Here is a 27,492-nt window from a genome sequence, read left to right on the forward strand (position 1 = left end):
TGTTGACATGTTTGTGTGTGAAGGTTTTTGGAACCAACAGGTTTATTTGTAATATTGAGTGCATCTGTGGACAGGCCCCACCCCTTGTGATACACATCTTCATGTGACAGTAATATTGATAAACCTCCAACGACTTGTTGCCTCTTCTTGTAATTTTTTCTTCTCCTAGTCTTTTAACCAACTTCTACAACCCCCTTTTTTCCCCCTTTCCGTGCCTTACACCCCCCCCCCCCCCCCCACACATTACACTCACTCCTCTGTTCTCTTTTCCGTTCAGTCGAACAAGAAATGTACACAAACTAATTATTAAAAATAAAGTTCCTCAAATACAAGAAAGGGTTTACACAAATATACTCCTTGTGTGTCAGTAGGCTCATATCCCCCCCCCCCTTGTAACAGTAAAATCTGTCAAACACAGGAGACCTTCATCTCTGATCTGTTTGCTCAGCTGCTGGACAAGAAAAAACTGTTAATGTAGTTGAATTAACAAGAAATAAAACTTATTAAAGGGATGTAATGAAAAGAAAACACATTTTCTTTGTTTTTAACAGACTTAAAAGTTAATTTAGTGGCATAAATTACATGATCAAATTGCAAATTGATTTTTCAATTAAAAATTGCACATTCCTTTGAATTATGGGTGAAAAAAACTTACAGTAACATAAACAGGGTTTTAAATCTGTGCATACAAGAAGCTCCTGTTTGCCTGCTAAGCTGCAAAGCAAGGGAAAAACACAGCAATTAAATCTACTTTTGTGCTTGTTTTGGATGTCCTAACATCCTAATACACTAGAAATAATGTATTTCACAACTTTTGCAGTGATGTCACATTTCTTTTTTTTTTTCTTCTCCAAAAGATCTTTTATTTTGAAATTCTCGTTGAAACACCGCCCGTCTTTTATTTTGACAAAGCCACCGGAAGTGGTGCGCCGTGTCGACGTTGGGTTTGACAGTGGTACCGCGCAGTTGCCTGCCTGACCAGCCCCGGACTGAGCCGAGCTCTGTAAGTACTCCATCAACGTCAGCGCTCTCCTGCCCACACACACACGCGCGCGCGCGAACGTCTGTACAACAAGAAATACGAGTCAACAGTTGACCAACAATATCGGCGGCGCTACGAGAACCGCGGCTGTTAGGCCCGTCCGTGACAGCAGTCGATTATTTACGTGAGGAGCAGTTAGGGGCATGATGGGAGCCACGAGCGCTTTTCTCAGCACCTGAGCGGCGCGCGCGAATAGGATAAACCCTGGAAAATAATCTGGACAGAAACGTGAGGCCAGTGGCTCCCTGCTCTGTCTGGTAGATGGTGCTTCAGGGTCCGAACCCAGCCAACACCTTTACCAAAGTGGGACAAGCCCTCAGACACCACTAACCCCAGGGTGAGACGTGAGGGTCTGACGCAGGCGCAATGGGGCAGGCACGCTCACGTGCTGCAGATGTAGAGCCAATCATGGTCATTCCCTCAATAGTCGCTCCTTGCAAAGTGTGAGATGTGACAGGAAGTGCACTCCAAGTTTTGACAGTCAGCTGGTCCTGAGGTCAAAGATTCTTCCACCTGTCCACTCTCCAAACCTCTGAAGGAGACATCGGAGATGCAGCCCTGGTGGGCTTTGCCCACTGCACACCGGTGGCCAAATTCTCCAGAGCGCTTTGAATATCTGCTGGAGATTAGACGTGACGCACGCTGCATGAGATCAAAACATTGATCTGCACATGAGCAGAACTGGAGATAAGACACGGCAAAATGAGCAAAACCGTCAGGGACTGGGTCAGGTAAAAGATCCTCGGATCAGGACACGGCAGATCCAAATTCTGGACTTATCCAGACGACAAAACCGAGTTCCAGTGGCGTCCGCACTGCCACCCACCTGTGATTGTCTTCTCCTGAAACCACTGCTGTGATGTCACAGACCTGACAGGTCTATCTGACTGACAACCATCCAAAGAATCAGCTGATTGTGATGTCACAGTGGGGGTGTGGTTTTTCAGAAGAAGGATGCAGACGGAAAATGTGAGAGATGTTTGTCTTCTGTCAAGAACAGGCCCACTCATCAAGAGGTTTCTCAAAGGTTTTTTGCTTTTTGTTTTCCCACAGTTGAAGAGCCCACATCAGCAGCCTTACACCACCATGCTGCGCACCATTGTGATGTTCATCATTCATGTGTTTCTTGCGTTCGTCGATGTGCACAGAGGTCCGTCGAGGGTTTCGTTTTGAGCTGTTCACATTTTTTGGTCGGCTGAGAATTTCTGCAGTTTATGCGTATTTTACATAGTTTATACGCATTTATTATGTAAATCTTAGGCAAACATGCATTATTTTAGCAAGATGCATATGCAATTTATGGCTTTCCACGACTGCCCCACGTGCATCTAATGCAGTGTTTTTCAACCAGTTTTAGTATGTCGTGGCACACAAATGACCCTCATTAACTGATCTAAAAACATTTCCCATCTCCAGGATTTCAGCTCTGTGTTCATCCAAACAGGCCCTGATAAAACACTGAGTAGTTTGGAATATGAAAGATCAGAAAATACTTTTTCTTTGTGTTTATTTGATTCTATTAAAGACATTTTGATTAGAATGACGGTACCGCGATTTAGCCGCACCTACAGCCCTGATTTTGGAAAAGTCCCGCCCCTTTAACTGTCTCCACCAATCATTCTTGGAGGCTTAATCACATGTCATCAGTCTGACCAATCAGAAGTGGTTAAAGTATTCACTTCCTTGTTCAGATTCTGCTCATAAAGTCTCTCAGTTCCAACAAAAATAGCAGCTAAAGCTCGTCTTTAGCGGTGTAGCTTTCCACAGAATCCGGTGTCAGACCGTGGAACAAGTGAACAAAACATTGAAGCTCAGAGAAGAGAGTCTGTCTGACATCACTACATCTCCCATGATGCATTGGGTTAAATTGACAGTGTCTCAGTGCACAATGAGTCGTCTTTGTTAAACGTCTTGAAACCATAACATACTCACATCAAACAGTTTTTAAATCTTCTAACTTAACTTTTATTCCATCTTTTAGAAAAACAGCTGCAGCTTCCAGCTTTTTCTGCCACATTTATCACAAAAATACATGTGAGATCATGGAGGGACTGTACATCAATACAGACTATGAGTTTCTACGTACTTTTATTTTTAATTTTTGGATGCTGGTAAACAGCAGGATTTTTGTCAAGGTTAAAGTGTGCCGTGGCTCAGAAAAGGTTGAAAAACACTGATCTAATGGACCTTTCAGGGATGTACCACACATATACACCTTTTATATATATATATATATATATATATATATATATATATATATATATATAATATATGCATATACAGCACACATATCACACATATCACGTTAAAAGTATGTAATTGACGTACGAATCCCTAAGGAATTGCATAAAAAAGGGCAATAATCACGCACAGTTCATGTTTTACTTTGATTTACATGTTCTTTCCATGGTTTATTCGTACTGCTTCCATGGTTTTAACATGGTTAACTCATAAAACATCTGTGAAAATTTCACATAAAGACCACAACTTTTCTCACTTTTTCCGTATGTTTTCACGTTTACCAAGTTTTAATCAGTGCAACGTGCGCAAAATGTACGTAGTGGTTGTGTGACACGACCCCTAGTCTGAACTGCCCTCACGGATGAATATGCGTCGTCTGCACGTCGTAAGGGCAGTTGTGACTGGGGCTTTAGACCGGGGATTGTATTTTTGATGGTAAAACATCATTTTCAACCAGTGAGCTCATTGGAGGAGTCAGCGTGACTGGAGCTGAACGCAGAGTCCCTGTGATGCCCCAGGGCGGGCTGAGCTGGCCGGGGTTGAGATGCCGTACGTGGACCGACAGAACCGCATCTGTGGCTTCCTGGATGTGGAGGAGGATGAGAACAGCGGCCGTTTCCTGCGCCGCTACTTCATCCTGGACAGCCAGCAGGGCAGCCTGCAGTGGTACATGGACAACCCCCAGGTGAGCCGTGTGCAGCTGCTGTAGAGTTCTGCATGTTTACATTTCTACTCAGCGTTCCCTCTCTGTGTTGCGGTTCCCCTTTTTGCGCTCTTGATGTTTCCAGGAGTTTTTAGTCCTATTTTGCACATTTCTGTGTTCTGTGTCCTGATTGGCTGTAGACTATTGTCAACCAATGTCTGCTGTACAGAATGCGTTCAGCTTTCTGATCTTAGTGTTTGTTCTGTTATATTGGACTTATTCTATGAAGGTTTAAACTTTGAGAGTGTAAACAAGAGAGAAAAGTATGAACATGTTTAAGAAAAGTGTATTTAGTGTGTAGTGAGGGTTTTACAACCTTAAAACATCTAGAATCCTACTAACGCTGTACTTCCTTAAACGTTTCCGGTTTAGTTTCACTCCGTTTCATCACATTAATTTAGATCCGTGCTCCTGTACTTCCTGGTTAGATGTAAACAGTTTTGTCCTTTGACTCTGGGGTCCAAACGGGGAACAGAACGTGAACTTTAGCAGACTCAAACCTCAGCGCCCGTCACCGTGTGGACGATGATCTAGCGGGATATAAATGTAAAGAAGCAGAGTTTGGTATAAAGCCAGCTCATAACCACACAGCAGAGAAGCCAAATGCATGTGAATCCTCAGGTACATTCTAAATGAACCTTTCTGTAGGTAGACTTCATGTGTTTAAAGGAAAACAACATCCAGACAAAAGGAACAAAACAAAGTCGTCTAAAACAATCCAAAGGAACCAAAAGGGAAAAGGCGACAGAAAAGATGTCATTTGTAATTCTGAAGTTAGAGAAGATATCATTATAGAATTTGTTTGTACATTTACTTCTAAAGGGCTGTTTGCAGAATCCATATGCATACAGTTCACATAAAGTAGTTCATAGTGCTATTTAACCTAGACACGCTTTCTCTTTGTGAACCGGTACTTGATCTCTGTTCATGTATGTTGCATTTACATTTTTTCAGAGTCTATATTTGCTCAAATCAATACTAGCAGATCCCACTGTTGGTAGAAAAGGCATCTGTGTGTCCGGTTTACAGTAGAAGGATTGGGTTTTTGGGAAGACTAGGAAGAGGAGGAGCTGCACACTAGCATCAATAAGACAAAGTATCCGTTCATTCAGACTTGTTCTATTTGTGGAAGTCATGTCCTGTCCTTCTCCTCCTCCTTTAACCTTTTTTTGTCCCCCCCCGTGCTGGCTATGGTCTGCTGTCGTTCTCCTCCTGCCAACACGCTACATACAGGAGGAACGTCAGCTTAGAGATGACGCCTTTCAGATATAAAAGCTGGTTTGTTACGAGGTTCCAGTCAATAAGGAAGTAATGTATTGAAGTGGCCTGTAAGAAAAGTCCCGGCGTTAAACTCTAAGACCTGCTGGAACAGGAACCTCTGCAGAGACGGGAAGATCAGGAACTCTTTTGTCAGATTCCTGAAAGAGGTTTTACTTTCTTTTTCTTTGACACAATCTTTATTTATAGCAGGTCAAAAATGTTTTTATTTTATTTTCCTTCCTTTTGTTTCAAGCAAAGGATACATTTAAAGTAAACATACACAATAAATGGCACACATTTATCCTTATCGCAATATCAAGCTGTGCATTACGCGTATCGCAAAAGTCGGCTAAAATTGCAACAAATAGTTACCTTAAATGTGCTAAAACAACCTTATGGCAACTTTAAGTATTTAACGAATCAAATAAATCCATTTATAAAATTGACCAATCGGATGGAATCCTTTCATGTCAGATGCTCGCCTCCTATTTAAACTAGGGTCATTTGGAGTATAATTTAAGGTATGTTGAGTCTTATTAAAATTACACTGTTCCAGTGAAATGGAAATGATGTATTTGGTTATTTTGGTATCTGGACATGTATCGCAAGTTCTATCGTCATGGCAGTATTGATCGTTAATATCGCAAATTGCGAGTTTTCCTCATCTCGTATTGGCCTAAATTTCAGATCCATTCCTCCTGGTTTGATCCAGGCGATAGGGACATTTCTCTGAAAGTCTCACCGTTTTACCTTTTTTCACCAAACGCACATTCTTGAATTTAGTCCATGGTGTTCACACTGGAGAAGCAGGGAGGGCCTTCTAAGTCTCTGTCTACTGTTGCCCACCACCTACAGTTGGAGGAGGCTGGGTGTGAAATGTTGAAGCGCTGCAAATCTGGTGAATCTTGCTCCGGGCTTTTTCTTTCACAGCGGTATGAAAGACTTGGTGTTAGGGCTGCACGATACGAGGAAAACTCCCAATATGCGATATTAGCACTAGACACATATAAAGCACGATGCGATGAAAATGAAAATGCATTACAACAGGAGGTGCTGTTTTGCATTTTCATTTGCATTTTGACACCAAAACAGCATTCAAAGCATTCAAAGGGGTTTATTGTCATTTGCTCAGTAAGGAAACGGGTTTCCCTGCACAATGAGATGTTTACTTTGCTGTTCACTCTGAATGCCAAAAGGTCAAAGGTTAAATAAAGTAAAGATAGGGTAGGATATTTACAGGAAGATATTCACACCAAACATAAAATATAACTGTGCATCAACAAATGACTGAAGCTATCAGCTGTTGTGCAAATTCAGCTGAGAACATTGTAATATTACAATGCAATAGATTTAAAGTGACTTTAAAATGAATTCATTTAATATTTTATTTTTTAAATTATCATATTGAATTCTACATTTTAAAAACTGAATTCTAAATTGCATAATGTATTTTTATATTCCAAGCATGAATTGCATATTGAATTGTTTATTGAGAATTGCTTATTACTTTGAATGATGACTCATAAAAGCTCCATAAAAATAGCAGCTAAATGTCCTTACAAAGGCTTCACAGCCGTGGGTTTCCTCTCTTTGTGTTTTCATTTGAAAGATTGTAAGCATTGTGGTATAAAACCGCCAGCTCCTTCAGAAGGTTCCTGCTTTGACTCTTGTTTTTACCGGACCTTTGGGTAAAGGAAACAAAGGTGGCGAGGAAGCGATGGTCACGTTTGGTGTTCAGGACAGGAATGCAGAAGGACAGATGGTGCTGGTGGACTAAAAGAATGGAAATGTCAGTGTTGAAGACAGTTTTCCAGAAAACAGAGGAACTCAGGGAGACATGTAAGAGTGGAGGGAGGACAGGAGACAGAGGTACGGGGGAGGGGGGGGGCACCACAAGGTAAAGGTGGAGATGACTTGTATGAGACAAAGGATCTTTACTGGTGAGATGGAGAAACCGAGATGCAAGGAAGGATGTTCGGCAGGTTAGGATGATTGATGGAAATATGTTAATTGTGATGAAAAGACGGAAGGAGAATTCTGAAAAGCAGATGGAGGAGGAACATGATAGAGGAGTTGAAGGTGGGGCTGCACCAAGGATCAGCGTTGAGCTCCTTCTTGTTTCTGTGGTGATGGACAGACTGACAGAGTAGGTTGGACAGGAATCTCTGTGGATCATGATGTTTGCAGATGACACTGTGATCTGTTGTGAGAGCAGAGAACAGGTGAAGGAACATCCAGAGAGGTGGAGGTTTGCTCTGATGGTCAGCTGCAGAAAGACGATACATGAGAAGATCTCGAGTGGAACGAGGAGGTTACAGGGAGCAGAGGGGGAGAAGGTGGAGGGCTTTAAGTTCTTAGGGTCAACAGTCCTAAAGTGCTTAGGAGGTGTGTGGAAACAGGTCTGAACGGGTGGAGGAAGGTTTCAGGTGTGACTAAAGAGTGTCATCCAGAAAGAAAGGAAAGGTGAAGAAGACTGTGGTGAGAGCAGCCATGCTGTTGGTTCAGAGACAGGAGGAAGAGCTGGAGGCAGCAGACATGAAGATGTTAAGGTTCTCTTTGGGAATCCATCTGAGGAACAGATCATGTCGTGGAGATGAATGGACACGTTGAGACGAGGAATAATGATGATGTTGGTAAAAGGATGCTGAGGTTGGAGGTACCAGGAAAGAGGAAGACCAAAGAGGAGGTTGATGGATGTGGAGAAGGAGGATGTGAGGCTGGTTGGTGTTGGTGATGAAGATGGATGGAGGCAGAAGGTTTGCTGTGGCAACAAAGGAGGAGCCGAAAGGCTAAAAAAACGTTTTCTGCTCATTACCTCTCTCTTTGGGCGGCAGTGTAGCTCAGGCGGTAGAGCAGGTCATCCAACAACCGAAGGGTCGGCGTATCGATCCCCGCCCTCCCCAGCCAGCTGTCGCCCCCCCGAGCGCGGCCAGCCTGCAGTTCACCGCTCCCCCCAGGGGATGGGTCAAAATGCAGAGAAGAATTTCCCCATTGAGGGATAAATAAAGTATCAATTATTATTATTCTTATTATTTTAGCCCGTGACAGACTGGCGAACAGTCCAGGGTGTCCCCCGCCTTCGCCCACAAGTGGCCAGGATAGGCTCCAGCAGCCCCGTGACCCCGAAAGGGACAAACTGAAGAAGAAGATGAATGAATGAATTATTTAATTTTGGAGATTTTTTATCGTCTTTCATTTCTAACAAACAATAAAAAAAATATTAAACCTTTTTATGGATTGTCCATGTTTAAACTCTGATGTTTTGTTCACTCTGAGGATGAATTTCAGAAAACGAGGGAAAACCTTAAGATCCCTCTACGCAAATATTTGTAAGCAGTTGTTTCTGTCATCAGCTGATGTTTTTGCTTTCTTTGCAGAATCTGCCTGCAGGTGCAGAGAAGGTGGGATGTCTCAAACTCACCTACATCTCTAAGGTCAGTGTTTGGGAGAGGACACGTCTTTTACCAGCTCTCACTTTTGGATTTTTTTAGATTATTTATTTTCATGACATACGGTGTATAACATCCATGCAGATTTTTACTGTCTGCAGCCTCCAGATAAGACAGAGTGGATGATGAGAACATAAACCTCATGTCATCTGTTTAGACAAAATGCTCTGGCACTGTTTTTAAATGATCTAAGTGCTGTTATTCAGAGTGAAACTTCATCCTATCAGGAGAAAAGATTCATCTGGTACTGCCCGTCCTTTGGGGTTCCACAGGGTTCTGTTCTGGACCTCATCTCTGCTCATGTTAGATCTCTAAGCTCCATAATATTCTCCCATGGCTATTTTGGGATCTCTGTGGTCATACTCAACACCAAAAGCATCTGAAACTTAACATCTCAAAGTCATGACTTCTTTTACATACAGCCAGTGTTGGGGGGAACAGATTACAAAGTAACATATTATTGTAATTTAATTACTTTTGTCAGTGATGGAGGAACGTAACGAATTACAGCTCATATTTCAGTAATTAATCCCAATTACTGGACTATAGAAACCTTCCTTACTTAGGTTCTGTGGGCTTTGACATTTTCTTTCAGTTAAATGAAACAAAGCGGAGGTTAATTTCAAACATAATTCTGTACTGGACCTTTCTTAACCTTGCAAGTTGCAGGCTTTCTCTCCATGTTCACCTAGCGGTGTACACTCTAGATATGTAGTGATATTTAGTGGGTGCCGCCTGCGCACAGGTTTACCCACATCCACCTGTGATGACATCGGGAATGTCAGACTCTGTTGATGTTTCTCATTTAAAAGCTAACTTTGATCAAAAATGTTCATCAATGACTAAATAAATGTCCTGACGTGACTCCTCAGTTCACGATGGTTCTTACAGTCACTGATGATCCACAGTGGCTCTAAAGTGGTGCTTGGATCCCCACCCACCTAACCATTCTGATGCTTGATGCCGTTTCAGGTCAGCGATGCCACCAAGCTCAGACCAAAGGCAGAGTTTTGTTTTGGTAGGTCCGCTTTGGTTTCCCCCCTTTTCTCTTTCTCCGTTTTCTTCTTCCTCTGCGTCATCCAGAGCTCAGTATTCTGAATTCTGTCAAATGGTCTTCAGGCTAAAACTTACCATCAACATGAACCTGGTTGTCTCGTTCAGAGTGCCCCCCTCCTCCCCCCACTCTTTGTTTGGTGTATTTCCTCTGTTTTGTCTGCTTGTTGTTCCTCCAATGTTCAACAGTGGCTGTTTGTCACTCAATAGGAGGAAACTGCAATGACAATAAACTGACCTGCAGGGAGGGGGCAGATATTTTCATATCCTTCTCTGTGGTCTGTGCAGTGGTTAATGCAGGCATGAGGAAGCTCTACCTGCAGGCCAACGACCAGCAGGACTTGGTGGAGTGGATCAATGTCCTCAACAACGCCACCAAGATCACGGTGAGCACGTTCCACGAACATCCTCTCACGGGCACGGGTCACAGGTGGCCCTGTTGGCCACGCTTTAGTTTTGGAAAATGGGCCATGAAAGCAGACAGATGAAGCTCAGTTTCAGAACACAAAGAGAGCATCTATAAATCCCACTCCAGACCTGATTGGACCAGAGAGCTGAGGCTAAAAATAAACTGGAGGGTTGGTAATTGGTGACAGTAGTTCCCATAGAAACGATAACTCCGACCGACTCGGACCAATCACTGCTTACTGTCGTCTGGCTCCAACATGGTGCCGTCTTTACCGTGAAGAAACAACGACTGAATTGACTTCACTTTGTTGGAGCTGGAAGTAAACCGTTTGCTGTTGGTGATGTCACACTCAGTCCACTTCTTATACACAGTAAATGCTTCTCAGTGATGACAAAACTGGAACTGTGCCTGTGGTGTTAATGCTCCTGTCAGTTCAGAAAACACCTGCCTAAGAGTCTCTCTCTGTTGGGATGAAGGTGCCAAAACCTGGAGAAGGACACAGCAGCCATGTGGAGAATCCACAGGAAGTCCTTGGTGCTATGAAGCAGGTTTCTTACAAAACGGAGATCGTTGGAGGAGTTCCCATCATCACAGCCACGCAGGTACTTCCTGCTGTCCCTGCAGCAGAGCGGTTGGACTGTGGGGCCGCAGTAACCTCACTGAAAAACATGTATGCAACAAAACATGTAAGCAACAAAACATGTAAGCAACAAAACATGTATGCAACAAAACATGTATGTAACAAAACATGCATGCAACAAAACATGTATACAACAAAACATGTATGCAACAAAACATGTATGCAAAAAAACATGTATACAACAAAACATGTATGCAACAAAACATTTATGCAACAAAACATGTATGCAACAAAACATGTATGTAACAAAACATTTATGCAACAAAACATGTATGCAACAAAACATGTATGCAACAAAACATGTATGTAACAAAACATGTATGCAACAAAACATGTATACAACAAAACATGTATGCAACAAAACATGTATGCAAAAAAACATGTATACAACAAAACATGTATGCAACAAAACATTTATGCAACAAAACATGGATGCAACAAAACATGTATGTAAGAAAACGTGTATGTAACAAAACATGTATGCAACAAAACATGTATGTAACAAAACATGTATGCAACAAAACATGTATGCAACAAAACATGTATGTAACAAAACATTTATGCAACAAAACATGTATGTAACAAAACATACATGCATGCAACAAAACATGTATACGACAAAACATGTATGCAACAAAACATGCATGCGACAAAACATGTATGCAACAAAACATGTAAGCAACAAAACATGTATGCAACAAAACATGTATGTAACAAAACATGTATGTAACAAAACATGTATGCAACAAAACATGTATGCAACAAAACATGTATGCAACAAAACATGTATGTAACAAAACATTTATGCAACAAAACATGTATGCAACAAAACATTTATGCAACAAAACATGTATGTAACAAAACATGTATGCAACAAAACATGTATGTAACAAAACATTTATGCAACAAAACATGGATGCAACAAAACATTTATGCAACAAAACATGTATGCAACAAAACATTTATGCAACAAAACATGTATGCAACAAAACATTTATGCAACAAAACATGTATGCAACAAAACATGTATGCAACAAAACATGTATGCAACAAAACATGTATGCAACAAAACATGTATGCAACAAAACATGCATGCAACAAAACATGCATGCGACAAAACATGCATGCGACAAAACATGTATGCAACAAAACATGTATGCAACAAAACATGTATACAACAAAACATGTATGCAACAAAACATGTATGTAACAAAACATGTATGTAACAAAACATGTATGCAACAAAACATGTATCCAACAAAACATGTATGCAACACAACATGTATGCAACAAACATGTATGCAACAAACATGTATGCAACAAAACATGTAGGCAACAAAACATGTAGGCTACAAAACATGTATGCAACAAAACATGTAGGCTACAAAACATGTATGCAACAAAACATGTATGCAACAAAACATGTATGCAACACAACATGTATGCAACAAACATGTATGCAACAAACATGTATGCAACAAAACATGTAGGCAACAAAACATGTAGGCTACAAAACATGTATGCAACAAAACATGTATGCAACAAAACATGTATGCGACAAAACATGTAGGCAACAAAACATGTAGGCTACAAAACATGTATGCAACAAGACATGTAGGCTACAAAACATGTATGCAACAAAACATGTAGGCGACAAAACATGTAGGCGACAAAAAATGTAGGCGACAAAACATGTATGCGACAAAACATGTATGCGACAAAACATGTATGCGACAAAACATGTATGCGACAAAACATGTATGCGACAAAACATGTAGGCGACAAAACATGTAGGCGACAAAACATGTAGGCGACAAAACATGTAGGCGACAAAACATGTATGCGACAAAACATGTATGCGACAAAACATGTAGGCGACAAAACATGTATGCGAGAAAACATGTATGCAACAAAACATGTATGCGACAAAACATGTATGCGACAAAACATGTATGCGACAAAACATGCATGCGACAAAACATGTATGCAACAAAACATGTATGCAACATTTCCTTTCTGACTTTTCTTTATCTTGAATCCAAAATTTGCTCCCCCCTCTTTGTCGTGTTCCACTTTTTTTTTAGTCCTCCGGTTCATCACAAAAACGCAGACAAGTCAAGATGCTTGTATGAAATGTTTGCGTCTGGAGGGGGTGCTGTGGGGGAGGAGGGGGGCAGATATGCACACGGCCCGTAGGCGTTTTTACCGGCTGCCGAAGAATGAATGAATGAATGATGGATGGATGAATGATGGATGAATGAATGATGGGTGAATGAATGATGGGTGAATGAATGATGGATCAATGAATGAATGATGGATAAATGAATGATGGATCAATGAATGATGGGTGAATGAATGATGGATCAATGAATGAATGTATGATGGATGAATGAATGATGGATCAATGAATGATGGGTGAATGAATGATGGATCAATGAATGAATGTATGATGGATGAATGAATGATGGATCAATGAATGAATGTATGATGGATGAATGAATGATGGATCAATGAATGATGGGTGAATGAATGATGGATCAATGATGAATGAATGATGGATGGATGAATGAATGAATGATGGATGAATGAATGATGGATAAATGAATGAATGATGGATGAATTAATGAATGATGGATGAATGAATGATGGATGAATGATTGATGGATGAATGAATGATGGATAAATGAATAATGGATGAATGAATGATGGAAGAAGGAATGATGGATGAATGAATATTGGATAAATGAACAATGGATGAATGATGGATGAATTAATGATGAATGAATGTTTGATGGATGAACGACTGATGGATCAATGAATGATGGGTGAATGAATGATGGATCAATGAATGAATGTATGATGGATGAATGAATGATGGATCAATGAATGATGGGTGAATGAATGATGGATCAATGATGAATGAATGATGGATGGATGAATGAATGAATGATGGATGAATGATGGATAAATGAATGAATGATGGATGAATTAATGAATGATGGATGGATGAATTAATGAATGATGGATGAATGATTGATGGATGAATGAATGATGGATAAATGAATAATGGATGAATGAATGATGGAAGAAGGAATGATGGATGAATGAATATTGGATAAAAGAATGATGGATGAATGAATGATGGATAAATGAACAATGGATGAATGAATGAATGATGGATGAATTAATGATGAATGAATGTTTGATGGATGAACGACTGATGGATGAATGAATGATGGATGGATGGATGAATGATGGATGGATGAATGATGGATGAATGAATAATGGATGAATGAATAATTGATGAATGAATGATGGATGAATAAATGATGGATGAATTAATGATGAATGAATGTTTGATGGATGAACGACTGATGGATGAATGAATGATGGATGGATGGATGAATGATGGATGAATGAATAATTGATGAATGAATGACGGATGAATGAATGACGGATAAAGGAATGATGGATGAATAAATGATGGATGAACGACTGATGGATGAATGAATGATGGATGAATGAATGATGGATGAAACTCTCAGTTTAGTGATAAAGGAGGTAGAGACAGTGACTCTCCTAACGTGCTTTATAAAATACACTACGGTCTAATGCTCTGAATTAAAAAGTCTTTTTGTGAAGTAATGTTCCATTGAGTAAATGTTTTACAGGCATCAGAAATGTTTCTGAGGGTTTTTAATGAGGAAGGGTCGGTGACGGACATTCTTCGGCTTGATGGGGGGGGTTCTGCGTATTCGCGGGTGTCTCTGGTCTCCACACATATGAGGGGTAATACAGTGGAGGTTAAAGTGGAAAAAGCATCTCTGGGTTACAGGCATTGAGCTGGGAGCCGTCCGTTCAGCCAAAGGCGCGTGCACCGCTACTAAATATGAAGGACTTGTCCTCACCACTAGACCAAAGCGCCTCCATCCATGCGCTTTTCTGTTAGCAGCACAAAGCCACTTTCTGCAAGCACTGAGTAACGTTTTCAACCTTTTTTTTATTCTGGAGCATGTTGCCTACGGGTAACTTATGGCGTCCCTGCCGCTCCCCAGGTCCAGCAACCCAGCAGGCGCTGGGACAAGTATAGACTGGCCGGACTTGTGTTGTCAGGAACCTCCTGTGAATCAGACTATCGTGTTCGTTCTTGCAGCTGTCAATCACCAGTGGTGTCTGTGAGGAGCGCTCACGTCCTGCCATGAATCTCCCCTGCAGTTCCAGGCTGCACTGTAAATGAGGACCTGTAGTTAACCAAATCAGTCGGTTTAGATCTGAGCCTCGTGTGATCTCTGAGTTCTTCCACTTTTGGTAAAGAACTCATATCGTAGAGTTAAAGTTCAGCTTTGACAGAGCAGCAGCGTTCCAGCATGACAAGAACCAGCCGGACCTTCCAGTGCTGTCACCTCACCAAAGCTTGGAACGTCTTGTGACTTTGCCTGGTTGAATGAGCAGCTGTGGGTCTCCGTCCTGAAGGACTTCAAAAGTCCTTTTTAGGCGTTCAGTGTTTCTTCACTCACATTTGTCCAGACCTGATGTTTTTAGGAGATTTCAGTCTGTTCTGGAACGCATTTGTTTTCCTGAAAATGGATGTTAGAACCATTTTGAAAGATGACCAGAATGTGTCTGAAGACAGATGTAAACAAAAAACACGTTTGAATGTTGGTAGAGAAATGAGGCAGAACTGAGACAGAAGAATGGATCAAAAGCCTGAAAAATGTTCAAGTCACGCCATTTGAAAGTGTACGTTGTTTTATTTACTCTGTGATTTGAGAAGTGAGTTTTGACGGAAATGAGAAAAAAGGAGAGCAGTTTGTCGGATTTCAGTTTGGTGGGGTGCTTGATGTCTGTGTTAAGGAGCAGGGGGACAGCGGGTCGGATCAGGGGAGGCGGGCGCCCAACCAGCTGCCATTCTTCCTATCCCGGACAGTCCAGGACCAGCCCTTCATCAAGGCCGGATACTGCGTTAAACAGGGAGCTGTGGTGAGAGTCACACCCCCGACACACTCCACCCATCCAGCTCACTCACCAACACCCCCAAAAGTCTTACCCCCCCATGGTAAGACCAGGATCACATCAAAATATTTCTGACATGAAGTATTACAGAGCCGCTTTTCTGCGCTTCAGAACCACATTCATTACATGAGCGGTATAAATGTTACGGATGTCAAAAGTACGTAACCACTGGAGCTAAAGCTGTGGTGTTAGAGGGTTAAAGGTCGCTGTGGGTAGAGATGAACTAGTTAAAAATGGTTACAGTCAGTGTAGAGCTCCGATGATTGCTAAAGAAAGTTAAAGTCAGTAGATATTTAAAAACGAAGGTTCAAAATGACTGAAGACAAGTGGAGGACTCAGCTGATGAAGCGGCTTCTGCATTATTCTAAAGTCTTTTCCAAAGACCGTCTGCTGTAGCCGTTAGTAGTCGTTAGGAGCTGTTTGCTGTGGAAAGACGGGTTTTCCAATACTCACCCTTTCCAAAACGTAGAATACTGTATCATGGAAAAGCGTTTCATTTCCATCATTCAATTTAAAAAATAAACTTTTGTAGAATAAAGACACAGTTTAATTGATTTCAAGTCTTTGTTTATTTTTACATAAATTGGAGTTCCAGCTCATAAAAGAAAAAGAAAAAAGGAGAATACTGTGAGAAATCTGTCTACATTTTGCGGGACATGAGCTGAGTTTCACCAACTGATCATCTAACTCAAAGCAGCTCCACAGGTTCAGTTTGGTTCAGTTGGGTTGGATATGGGGGAGACTTCAGACCTGACCACCAGCCAGAGGACCATCATTGATCCCCCCCATAGTCTGGGTAAGCCTCAAAAGTTCCTCGCCAAGGAGGCGGCTGTTCCAAGCAGATCAACAGAAAGTCTGAAGGAAGGACAAACTGTGGCAGCTGCAACAGAGACGACCGTGAGCTCCAGCGGATCCTCAAAAGGACCAGATTCAAGAAACTGATGGACTGCAGAAAGAGTGAAATGAGGCGGAGGAACAGCTTCAAACACCACCACATTCAAGGGAAGGGGTCCAACTATCGGGTTCCTCGGATCAAGAAACGTCTGAGCCTGGACCAACGGAAGGGAACGTCTCAACTGAACCAAGTAGAAGAAGGACTGAACTGTTTGTGATGAAAGCAAAGGTCTGCCTTTCATTTGGCGTCATGGTCAGAGGGATGGGAGGAAGACTGGTGAGGAGCAGAACCAGAGCTGCTGCAGGTCCAGAGTGAAATCTCCACAGTCAGTCAGGATTTGGGGTCCGATGCTGGGAAACTCTGCTGTTCAACCCAAAATCCCACTTCATGGTTCCTTCTGCTGAGGATCTGGATGGAGACGACTATTGAAGTATGAAAGATGGAGCTGTCATTTAGAAAACACATTGTTTTGTTTGCTTTGATGGTATCAGTATCTCTGTCTTGATCTTTTTTGCTAAAACTCAGAAGTAAATGGGATTCTTTTTTCTGAAATCCCGTTTTTTGTGGGTTTTATGAGCTGGAATCCCAATTTACACCAGGAGCTTTTTACCATTTTACTTTTGAGGGGCGATGCTGTGACTAAGGTAATGATTAAAGCAAACGAGTTAAAAAGCATCAAACCTCTTTTTTTCTTTACAGCTTAATGATTCTGATGTTTCTTCACTGCGTGAGGGACCTTTAAGCAGGACTTTGATCACCTGTGATGGTTTTTCTGTAATTCATCTGAGATCTTTGGGTTTTACAGATGAAGAACTGGAAGAGGAGGTACTTCATGTTGGATGAAAAAGCTGTGAGATACTTCAAGTCGGACCTGGTTAGAGCCTTGATTTTCCTTTGGTCACAGAGCCGGGGCTTCTAATAAATCCATCTGAACCCCCCCCATACACACGTGTGGACAAGTGTGTGTATGTGTGTGTGTCTGGCATGTTTTGGCCTGTTCGCTGTTCTCCACATGCTGCAACATGCGTCCTTCAGTGGAATGATGCCTGTGTGGACAGATCAGTGGGCGATGTGCTCACCACAGCCTGTCTGAGCACGTGCACAGACACACCCAGTGCACGTGTGCATGTGACCTGCTTCTGCAGGCTGGATTGGGTTGTGTGGGGGTCAACAGGCACACACATGTTGATGTGGATTTACCATCACTAAATATTGTGTCTGGAGGCAGAACTGAGCCCGTAAACTCAGCTGTGGTGTTTTTGTTTTTTCAGGACCGAGAGGCCCTCAGAGTCGTCCCACTAAAGGAGATCCACAAAATCCAGGAATGCAAGCACAGGTGAGTTGACTTGAACTCACCTGTGTGTTTTTGAGCTCTTCCAGAGGCTAAGCAGCTATTTCTCTGCTTTGCAGCGACCTGATATTGAGGGACAACCTGTTTGAGTTGGTGACCAGCTCCAGAACCTTCTACATACAGGTGCCTGCTGCCTCTCTGTCTTCAGGACCTGGGGCTGGAGCTTCCTGATGGTCACTCATTTTCACCAAACTCCCAATTCATGAGGAGATTCTGAAACTGGAAATGTCTGTTTACTGGCTGAAGCTTGTTTAAAAACATGATGGGAATTCACATGACAGTGGAGACAAAGAAAGAGGCTGGGTGATGTTCTACTTCAGACTCTTTTTCCATCCATCAGGCTGACAGTCCAGAGGAAATGCACAGCTGGATCAAGGCCATCTCTGGAGCCATTGTTGCACAGCGCGGCCCGGGGCGGTCAGCAAACACGGTACATGTTCACCTGCAGATGTCTTATTTGACTCTTTACCTGCATGTAGTCTAACACTGAGCGTGTGGGAATCTGCAATAAGCAGCAGGAAGAGGGCTGACCTGTACAGGTGCGACAGGTTTTTGGGTTGTATGGGTCCGTAGAGGAAACTGGACATCTGGACAAAACTCTTTAATGGAACGTGGCTTCAGCTAACAGAAATCACAAAGGCTGGTAAATACAGAACCATGACACCAGAATACTAACAACAGAAATACATTGAGTAGGATAAGTTTTTTATAAAATATAGTTATAAGTTTAGAATTTACAAAATTGAAGTCATACATTTATGAGACAAAAGTCTGTTTATTAAGAAAAATATAAAAAAACCAATATGGTGTTTCAGTCTTAGAGACATAAAGCGCATCTGCAGACGATCGTCTACAGTCTTCAGTTGCTGGGAATCTGGGCGTCTTTGGAAGAAGATTCTTGACACACAAGGCGTGAATTTCAGGCGAGCACGCCAGTATGGCGAGCACGCCACCAGCAGTATTTTTTCAGAGGTCCAAATGCATTATAGGACATGGATTCCTATCATACGCTAAAGCCTTATGGCGTCATCATAAAGGGCCGCCTTTTAGGAACCAGGAAGAGGAAACACATTACACCGATCTCTGCACTGGCTCCCTGTCCGCTTCAGGATGGATTTAAGATTATTTTAATAGTTTTTAAAAGTGTTCATGGTCTTAATCCTTCTTAAAGCTGATGAACCTCCGAGAGCCATTAAGTCCTGAGGCGCGAGTCTGCTGAAGGTCACTGGGGTCTGCTGAAGGTCACTGGGTCTGCTGTAGGTCACTGGGTCTGCTGTAGGTCACTGGGGTCTGCTGAAGGTCACTGGGGTCTGCTGAAGGTCACTGGGTCTGCTGTAGGTCACTGGGGTCTGCTGAAGGTCACTGGGTCTGCTGTAGGTCACTGGGTCTGCTGTAGGTCACTGGGGTCTGCTATAGGTCATTAGGGTCTGCTGTAGGTCATTAGGGTCTGCTGAAGGTCACTGGGGTCTATTGAAGGTCACTGGGGTCTATTGAAGGTCACTGGGGTCTGCGAAGGTCACTGGGGTCTGCTGAATGTCAATGGGGTCTGCTGAAGGTCACTGGTGTCTGCTGTAGGTCACTGGGGTCTGCTGAAGGTCACTGGGGTCTGCTGTAGGTCACTGGGGTCTGCTGAAGGTCACTGGGCTGCTGTAGGTCATTAGGGTATGCTGAAGGTCACTGAGGTCTGCTGAAGGTCATTGGGGTCTGCTGTAGGTCACTGGGGTCTATTGAACGTCACTGGGGTCTGCTGAAGGTCACTGGGGTCTGCTGTAGGTCACTGGGGTCTATTGAAGGTCACTGGGGTCTGCTGTAGGTCACTGGGGTCTATTGAACGTCACTGGGGTCTATTGAAGGTCACTGGGGTCTATTGAAGGTCACTGGGGTCTGCTGTAGGTCACTGGGGTCTGCTGAAGGTCACTGGGACTGCTGTAGGTCACTGGGGTCTGCTGTAGGTCACTGGGGTCTGCTGAAGGTCACTGGGGTCTGCTGAAGGTCACTGGGACTGCTGTAGGTCACTGGGGTCTGCTGTAGGTCACTGGGGTCTGCTGAAGGTCACTGGGGTCTATTGAAGGTCACTGGGGTCTGCTGAAGGTCACTGGGGTCTGCTGAAGGTCACTGGGGTCTATTGAAGGTCACTGGGGTCTGCTGAAGGTCACTGGGGTCTGCTGAAGGTCACTGGGGTCTACTGAAGGTCACTGGGGTCTATTGAAGGTCACTGGGGTCTGTTATAGGTCATTAGGGTCTGCTGTAGGTCATTAGGGTCTGCTGAAGGTCACTGGGGTCTATTGAAGGTTACTGGGGTCTATTGAAGGTCACTGGGGTCTGCTGAAGGTCACTGGGGTCTATTGAAGGTCACTGGGGTCTGCTGAAGGTCACTGGGGTCTATTGAAGGTCACTGGGGTCTGTTGAAGGTCACTGGGGTCTATTGAAGGTCACTGGGGTCTGCTGAAAGGTCACTGGGGTCTGTTATAGGTCATTAGGGTCTGCTGTAGGTCATTAGGGTCTGCTGAAGGTCACTGGGGTCTATTGAAGGTTACTGGGGTCTATTGAAGGTCACTGGGGTCTGCTGAAGGTCACTGGGGTCTATTGAAGGTCACTGGGGTCTGCTGAAGGTCACTGGGGTCTATTGAAGGTCACTGGGGTCTGTTGAAGGTCACTGGGGTCTATTGAAGGTCACTGGGGTCTGCTGAAGGTCACTGGGTCTGCTGAAGGTCACTGGGTCTGCTGTAGGTCACTGGGGTCTGCTGAAGGTCACTGGGGTCTATTGAAGGTCACTGGGGTCTGCTGAAGGTCACTGGGGTCTGCTGAAGGTCACTGGGACTGCTGTAGGTCACTGGGGTCTGCTGTAGGTCACTGGGGTCTGCTGAAGGTCACTGGGGTCTATTGAAGGTCACTGGGGTCTGCTGTAGGTCACTGGGGTCTGTTATAGGTCATTAGGGTCTGTTATAGGTCATTAGGGTCTGTTATAGGTCATTAGGGTCTGCTGTAGGTCATTAGGGTCTGCTGAAGGTCACTGGGGTCTATTGGAGGTCACTGGGGTCTGCTGAAGGTCACTGGGGTCTATTGAACGTCACTGGGGTCTATTGAAGGTCACTGGGGTCTGTTGAAGGTCATTAGGGTCTGCTGAAGGTCACTGGGGTCTGCTGAAGGTCACTGGGGTCTGCTGTAGGTCACTGGGGTCTGCTGTAGGTCACTGGGGTCTGCTGAAGGTCACTGGGGTCTGCTGAAGGTCACTGGGGTCTGCTGAAGGTCACTGGGGTCTGCTGTAGGTCACTGGGGTCTGCTGAAGGTCAATGGGGTCTATTAAAGGTCACTGGGGTCTGTTATAGGTCATTAGGGTCTGCTGTAGGTCATTAGGGTCTGCTGAAGGTCACTGGGGTCTATTAAAGGTCACTGGGGTCTATTGAATGTCACTGGGGTCTGCTGAAGGTCACTGGGGTCTGCTGAAGGTCACTGGGGTCTGCTGAAGGTCACTGGGGTCTGTTATAGGTCATTAGGGTCTGCTGTAGGTCATTAGGGTCTGCTGAAGGTCACTGGGGTCTGTTGAAGGTCACTGGGGTCTATTGAAGGTCACTGGGGTCTGCTGAAGGTCACTGGGGTCTGCTGAAGGTCACTGGGGTCTGCTGTAGGTCACTGGGGTCTGCTGAAGGTCACTGGGGTCTATTGAAGGTCACTGGGGTCTGCTGTAGGTCACTGGGGTCTGCTGTAGGTCACTGGGGTCTGCTGAAGGTCACTGGGGTCTGCTGAAGGTCACTAGGGTCTATTGAAGGTCACTGGGGTCTATTGAAGGTCACTGGGGTCTGCTGAAGGTCACTGGGGTCTGCTGAAGGTCACTGGGGTCTATTGAAGGTCACTGGGGTCTGCTGAAGGTCACAAGGGTGTGCTGTAGGTCACTAGGGTCTGCTGAATGTCACTGGGGTCTGCTGAAGGTCACTGGGGTCTATTGAAGGTCACTGGGGTCTGCTGAAGGTCACTGGGGTCTGCTGAAGGTCACTAGGGTCTGCTGAAGGTCACTGGGGTCTATTGAAGGTCACTGGGGTCTGCTGAAGGTTACTGGGGTCTGCTGAATGTCACTGGGGTCTGCTGAAGGTCACTGGGGTCTGCTGAATGTCACTGGGGTCTGCTGAAGGTCACTGGGGTCTGCTGAAGGTCACTGGGGTCTGCTGAATGTCACTGGGGTCTGCTGAAGGTCACTGGGGTCTATTGAAGGTCACTGGGGTCTGCTGAAGGTCACTAGGGTCTATTGAAGGTCACTGGGGTCTGCTGAATGTCACTGGGGTCTGCTGAAGGTCACTGGGGTCTATTGAAGGTCACTGGGGTCTGCTGAAGGTCACTAGGGTCTATTGAAGGTCACTGGGGTCTATTGAAGGTCACTGGGGTCTGCTGAAGGTCACTAGGGTCTGCTGAAGGTCACTGGGGTCTGCTGAAGGTCACTAGGGTCTGCTGAAGGTCACTGGGGTCTGCTGAAGGTCACTAGGGTCTGCTGAAGGTCACTGGGGTCTGCTGAAGGTCACTAGGGTCTGCTGAAGGTCACTGGGGTCTGCTGAAGGTCAATGGGGTCTGTTGAAGGTCACTGAGGTCTGCTGAAGGTCACTGGGGTCTGCTGAAGGTCACTGGGGTCTGCTGTAGGTCACTGGGGTCTGTTGAAGGTCACTAGGGTCTGCTGAAGGTCACTGGGGTCTGCTGTAGGTCACTGGGGTCTGTTGAAGGTCACTAGGGTCTGCTGAAGGTCACTGGGGTCTGCTGAAGGTCACTAGGGTCTGCTGAAGGTCACTGGGGTCTGCTGAAGGTCACTGGGGTCTGCTGAAGGTCACTGGGATCTGCTGAAGGTCACTGGGGTCTGCTGAAGGTCACTAGGGTCTGCTGAAGGTCACTGAGGTCTGCTGAAGGTCACTGGGGTCTGCTGAAGGTCACTGGGGTCTGCTGTAGGTCACTGGGGTCTGTTGAAGGTCACTAGGGTCTGCTGAAGGTCACTGGGGTCTGCTGTAGGTCACTGGGGTCTGTTGAAGGTCACTAGGGTCTGCTGAAGGTCACTGGGGTCTGCTGAAGGTCACTAGGGTCTGCTGAAGGTCACTGGGGTCTGCTGAAGGTCACTGGGGTCTGCTGAAGGTCACTGGGATCTGCTGAAGGTCACTGGGGTCTGCTGAAGGTCACTAGGGTCTGCTGAAGGTCACTGGGGTCTGCTGAAGGTCACTGGGGTCAGGACATAAATCCACGGCCTGGTCTGAGGATGTGATTATTACCTCATCCACTGTCAAGGTTTCATCTATTTCATTCAGCTTGTCATAAGTCTTCATGTTACTCTTATACTTTATTTTATCACATATTTATTTGTTTAATGCTTTTAAGTCAAGTTGTTCTTTTACACGTCTTAGCTTCTTCTCATTTATATTTCAGGTGTTTTAGACTTTTTTTATGCACTTTTCAAGCTTTAACGTATTTAAATCTATATCTTCATGTTTGAGCTGTTTTTAGATTTTAGCTCTTCTATCTATTACTTCTACATCTAGACTGTTCACCAGTGTTTTCTCACCCTTGGCCCTGCTTGTCTTCTGGCATCTCTTGCTCCGGGTCCTCCTGACCCGGTGTGCCCATGTTGGGCGCATTGGACCTGGGGGTTGGGGGGTCTGTGGGGCAGGAGGTGCTGGGGGTGTGTGGTGCTGCATAAATGCTGACCCCCCAGCCAACAGGAGGACAGACCGGACGGTGCCTTCTGGCTTCTCTGTTTTATAGCTTTTTATAATCATTTTTCTTTTATTTGTGTATTTTATTATGAGGGGCTTATTTTATTACTTTATTGCGTGTGTGAAGATTTGTGTTTTTGTGTTCTTGTTTGTTTCATGTGCAGCACGGTGAGCTGTTCTTTTTCCATGACGGATTACAGAAGTTCCACTTTGTCTTCAGGAAACTCTTCAATCAGATTTCATGTGGGACCTTTTAAATACGAACACTCAAGCTTACAGCCCGTCCCCCATCATCCTTTGATCTGTTCCCAGGAGTCCTTTGACCATGATTACGCCGTTTCTAGAACATAGTTTCTGCAGGGCTGCAGGAGATCCTTAGTAATTGACCTCTGAGTTGTGGGCTGAGAGCAGAGAGTAAGCCCCCCTTCCCATCATCTATCTGTTTACACTCTCTCCCACTAGCTTACAGCGCCTCACACCCCATCATGAAATGGTGAGTAATATTGGAGCAAACCATCCGTCCAGTTCTGATCCAGATTCCAGCTCAGACCAGGAAAACAAAGACGGTCCTGGATCTGTTGATCAGAATGGAGCAGAGCAGGAAGCTGGAGGCCTGCTGTAGTCACTTATACGTCACAACAAACATCATGATGTCGTCTGCTCCTGACTCACAGCTATTTGAATAAAGCAACACTCAGAAATGCTATTTTAATCTTAATTTTGTTTCTACATGTCCTCCATCATAGAAAGAACATGCTATAAACATCCAAAACACCATTTTCTCTGGGGGGGTCTCTAAGTGTGAGTGATGTGCAAACCCCTAACCCTTTGCACATAATTTGGAGTGTGCACTTTTGTGAAAGACGTGTGCAAGTGCCTAAACATCATCCAAGCTTCTGAAAGCGGCCCAGACAAAGTCCACAGAGGTCCATGAGTGACGGACAGGCATGAACCTCCTCTGCTGGAGGAATTCTGCTGTTTGTGACCGAGTCTGTTGTCAATGTCGTTTCCAGATGCGTCAGGCCAGGCGGCTTTCCAGTCCGTCTTTACAGCAGGACACGCCGTCCTGCAGCACGTAGGTCACCTGCTGCCCCCTCAACCCCTCACCCATTACCGCTTCCTCTTATTACGCATTGACCTTTCATACGGTGGCCGCTCCACCTCCACCAAGCACCACAGAAAGGGTTCACTGCACGTCAACGGTGGACGACCGTCTCACCTGACGATGATCATCCAGTTCTGGTTCTGTTTTGGTCAGAATGAGCTCCAGGGGTCTGCTGTGTGACCATCGAGGGTCACATGTGCATATTCATCTGCTGCAGCATCCCGTCACATGAAGTCACATGGATTACCATGACCTTTGACCTGCTGCCTCCTTGTCCTGTTCCCTCAGAACGTTCTTCCTGTTTGCTAACCTGCTGCTGCTGCTGTCTGTGTCTGTCTTTTCAGAGGCTCAGGTCTGACACTATACCCCCCCTCAAATGAGCCCCGCCGCATCCTTCCCGCTGCTTCCTCCTGCCGCTCATCGTCCAATCATCTCACCTGCTGCTTTCAGCTTCCATAGCAACCGCTGCTTCCTGTCCTGCTCCCTGACAGCTCCAGCATTACTAGCTTGTACGTGCGGCATAAATGTGACGTCTTGGAGTGTGACCCTGAGGGTTTCATGTCAGGGTTTGCTCATCGAGCAGAGAACAAGAAACTTCAGTCTGTAGCTTTGATTTTCACAAACACTCCAACCTAAAGATCCACGAGGAACTCATGTGATTCTGAGGAAAACGTTTTTTTCCTTCATCAGAACCAGAAGCAGATCATTGAGCAGACAGCAGTCTGGGTGCTGGTTTGATGCGCTCACCAGCCCCCCCCTGCAGGATAGGCGGGACACGGCTTCACATCCATGTAGACCGGCGGTCTCCAGCCTTTGACCAGTTTAACGTCAGACCATATTTCCATAGTCAAAAGCGTTTGTTTTAGTTAGGCTTCAGGTTTGGGAAAAATCGCATTTTCAAATTAAAATGCAACTACATGAAATGTAGTTTAAAACAAACAATTAGAAACTGTCTGATGATGATATCACCTGTGATAAAGATTCAACCAAAGTTTTTGATTCACTACACTTTAAAAAATGTAGTGAATGTTTTTAAGACGGGCGACCGAGCGACTTGAGATGTGTCAAAACTAAGTCATTTCAAAATAAACCTTATTGCAGAATCTGAAAATGAATTAACCGAAGTATTTTTTTGTCTGCGGGCGGTACCAAGTGACCCACGGACCGGTACCGGTGTGCAGCTGCAGGGATTGAAGACCACTGATGTAGGCAACAATTTAAGTTAGGAAACCAACCTGAACAAAAAACACACATCTGCACTAACTTCAGAGCAGGTTAGGGTTACTCATCAGTTCCTGAATGTTCTACAGAGGGCAAAGTATGACGTAAGACATTCTATCTGATCTGGAAGAGGATCCAATAAGACACTTGACTTTTTTATCCAGACAGACCAAATCTTTGGATAAGTAAGGACGTTCTGCACATCTTCAGTTTAATTACAGATGTAGACAAACAAGAGCGTTTTTTTTATTTGTAGTTAAATGTTGTTGTAGAATTTGGAAAAGGAAAGTTGGACACATAAGTCAGAGGATTCAGGAGAGGAAAAACAGCTTCCTCCTCCTCCTCCTCCTCATCAGTCTTCAGAGCAGGAGGTGTGTTTCCAGACTTTATTTTGGTTCCTCCTACTGTGCAGAGACCCTGTGTGTTTGTGGGGGTGGGGTCCTCTTTCCATCCATCCATCCGTCCATCCAGGCTGGCTTCCATCTTCTCTCCTCAGTCTCATCATCTCCTCTTTGTTTGTGTCCACAGGAGTGCAGGGACCCCCAATATTCCTCCACCTTCTATTTCCCCCTGCACCAGGACCCAGACTGCCCCCCAGCAGCTGCTCAGCCTTTCCCTGGAGACGTGCCAGCAGGACAACTACCTCGGTCTTCTGCCTTGGAGGTTAAGCGGCGTCCATCCCGCGCTGGTGCTCCGCCCCACGCGCCCCCGTCTGTCCCTGCAGGAGGGGCTGCGGTCCTTAGAGTGACAGAGGAGGACCAGTCGCTCCACAGACGTTGCAGCAACGGTGAGGAGGAACGTCCGGACCTTCAAATGTCTGTGCTCTAAGGGCTGAAAGTGCCAGCGCATGTTTCTGGGAGTGACACCTACTGCATCCAGTGGTGTCCCTGCAGTCTTGTTGCACATGTTGAGATGCAGATGGAGCCGACAGGAGATTTAGGCTCACAGCGGTACTGCAGCACTGTGAGATTGGCACCGACACATTCCCTGCTCAAAGGCCAGGTCAGAAGAAGGATGGGACGTTTGGGAGCGGCTTCAGTTCCAGCCCACGTTCAGAAGGCGCTGAGAGCAGCGGAGCTGTTCAGCACAAACGGGATTCTTTTTGAGGCGACACCAGCTTTTGTGGCCGGTCGGCGGCGACGCCCCGGCTTCCCGCCTTTTTCTGAGGGCTTCAAAATCTTTGTATTTTTCCAGCTGCTGATCTCTAATGTCTGGATGAGAGATTGAGCTCCATGTGCAGCGTCTCCGTCCTCCCTGGTGGTGGGTTTTCTGTGTTTCACTGTTTTTTTATGGTTGTGGGAAAAGGAAGCAACCAAACTCCACATCCACTTGACTCACTCACTTTTGACATCATTGGAAGTCCCTGCAGCCGGGAACACTTTGGTCCTTTCTTTCTAATCTATTTATTAAAGACACTGAACTCCTC

The 27,492-nt window shown here is 44.7% G+C and overlaps 1 protein-coding gene across 12 annotated transcripts; it reads left to right on the forward strand.

Moving 5' to 3' along the window:
• Nucleotides 1-878: 878 nt before the first annotated feature.
• On the forward strand, nt 879-27,492 carry LOC101165700 (pleckstrin homology domain-containing family A member 1). Of its 12 annotated transcripts, XR_013651602.1 has the most exons (14): nt 887-1,003; nt 2,096-2,192; nt 3,741-3,968; nt 8,624-8,680; nt 9,668-9,713; nt 10,037-10,134; nt 10,634-10,759; nt 15,658-15,777; nt 17,511-17,579; nt 17,977-18,041; nt 18,116-18,179; nt 18,397-18,486; nt 25,190-25,354; nt 26,595-27,492. XR_013651602.1 is itself a non-coding variant. In XM_023949531.2 (13 exons), exons 2-13 carry the CDS (start codon nt 3,828-3,830, stop codon nt 26,812-26,814), a joined length of 1,164 nt encoding a protein of 387 aa, XP_023805299.1. In that variant the 5' UTR covers nt 879-1,003; nt 3,741-3,827; the 3' UTR covers nt 26,815-27,492. The 12 variants fall into 12 exon arrangements, 8 of the variants coding, with proteins under 8 accessions (XP_023805299.1, XP_023805297.1, XP_078793828.1 ...); XR_002872120.2 differs by lacking the exon at nt 2,096-2,192 and having other exon boundaries at nt 879-1,003; nt 15,652-15,777; XR_013651600.1 differs by lacking the exons at nt 2,096-2,192; nt 25,190-25,354 and adding an exon at nt 23,905-24,815 and having other exon boundaries at nt 879-1,003; nt 15,655-15,777.

The sequence above is a fragment of the Oryzias latipes genome, chromosome 19, assembly GCF_053564925.1.
Source record: "Oryzias latipes strain Hd-rR chromosome 19, Olatipes_Hd-rR_3.1".
In the NCBI taxonomy this organism is placed as follows: Eukaryota; Metazoa; Chordata; class Actinopteri; order Beloniformes; family Adrianichthyidae; genus Oryzias; species Oryzias latipes.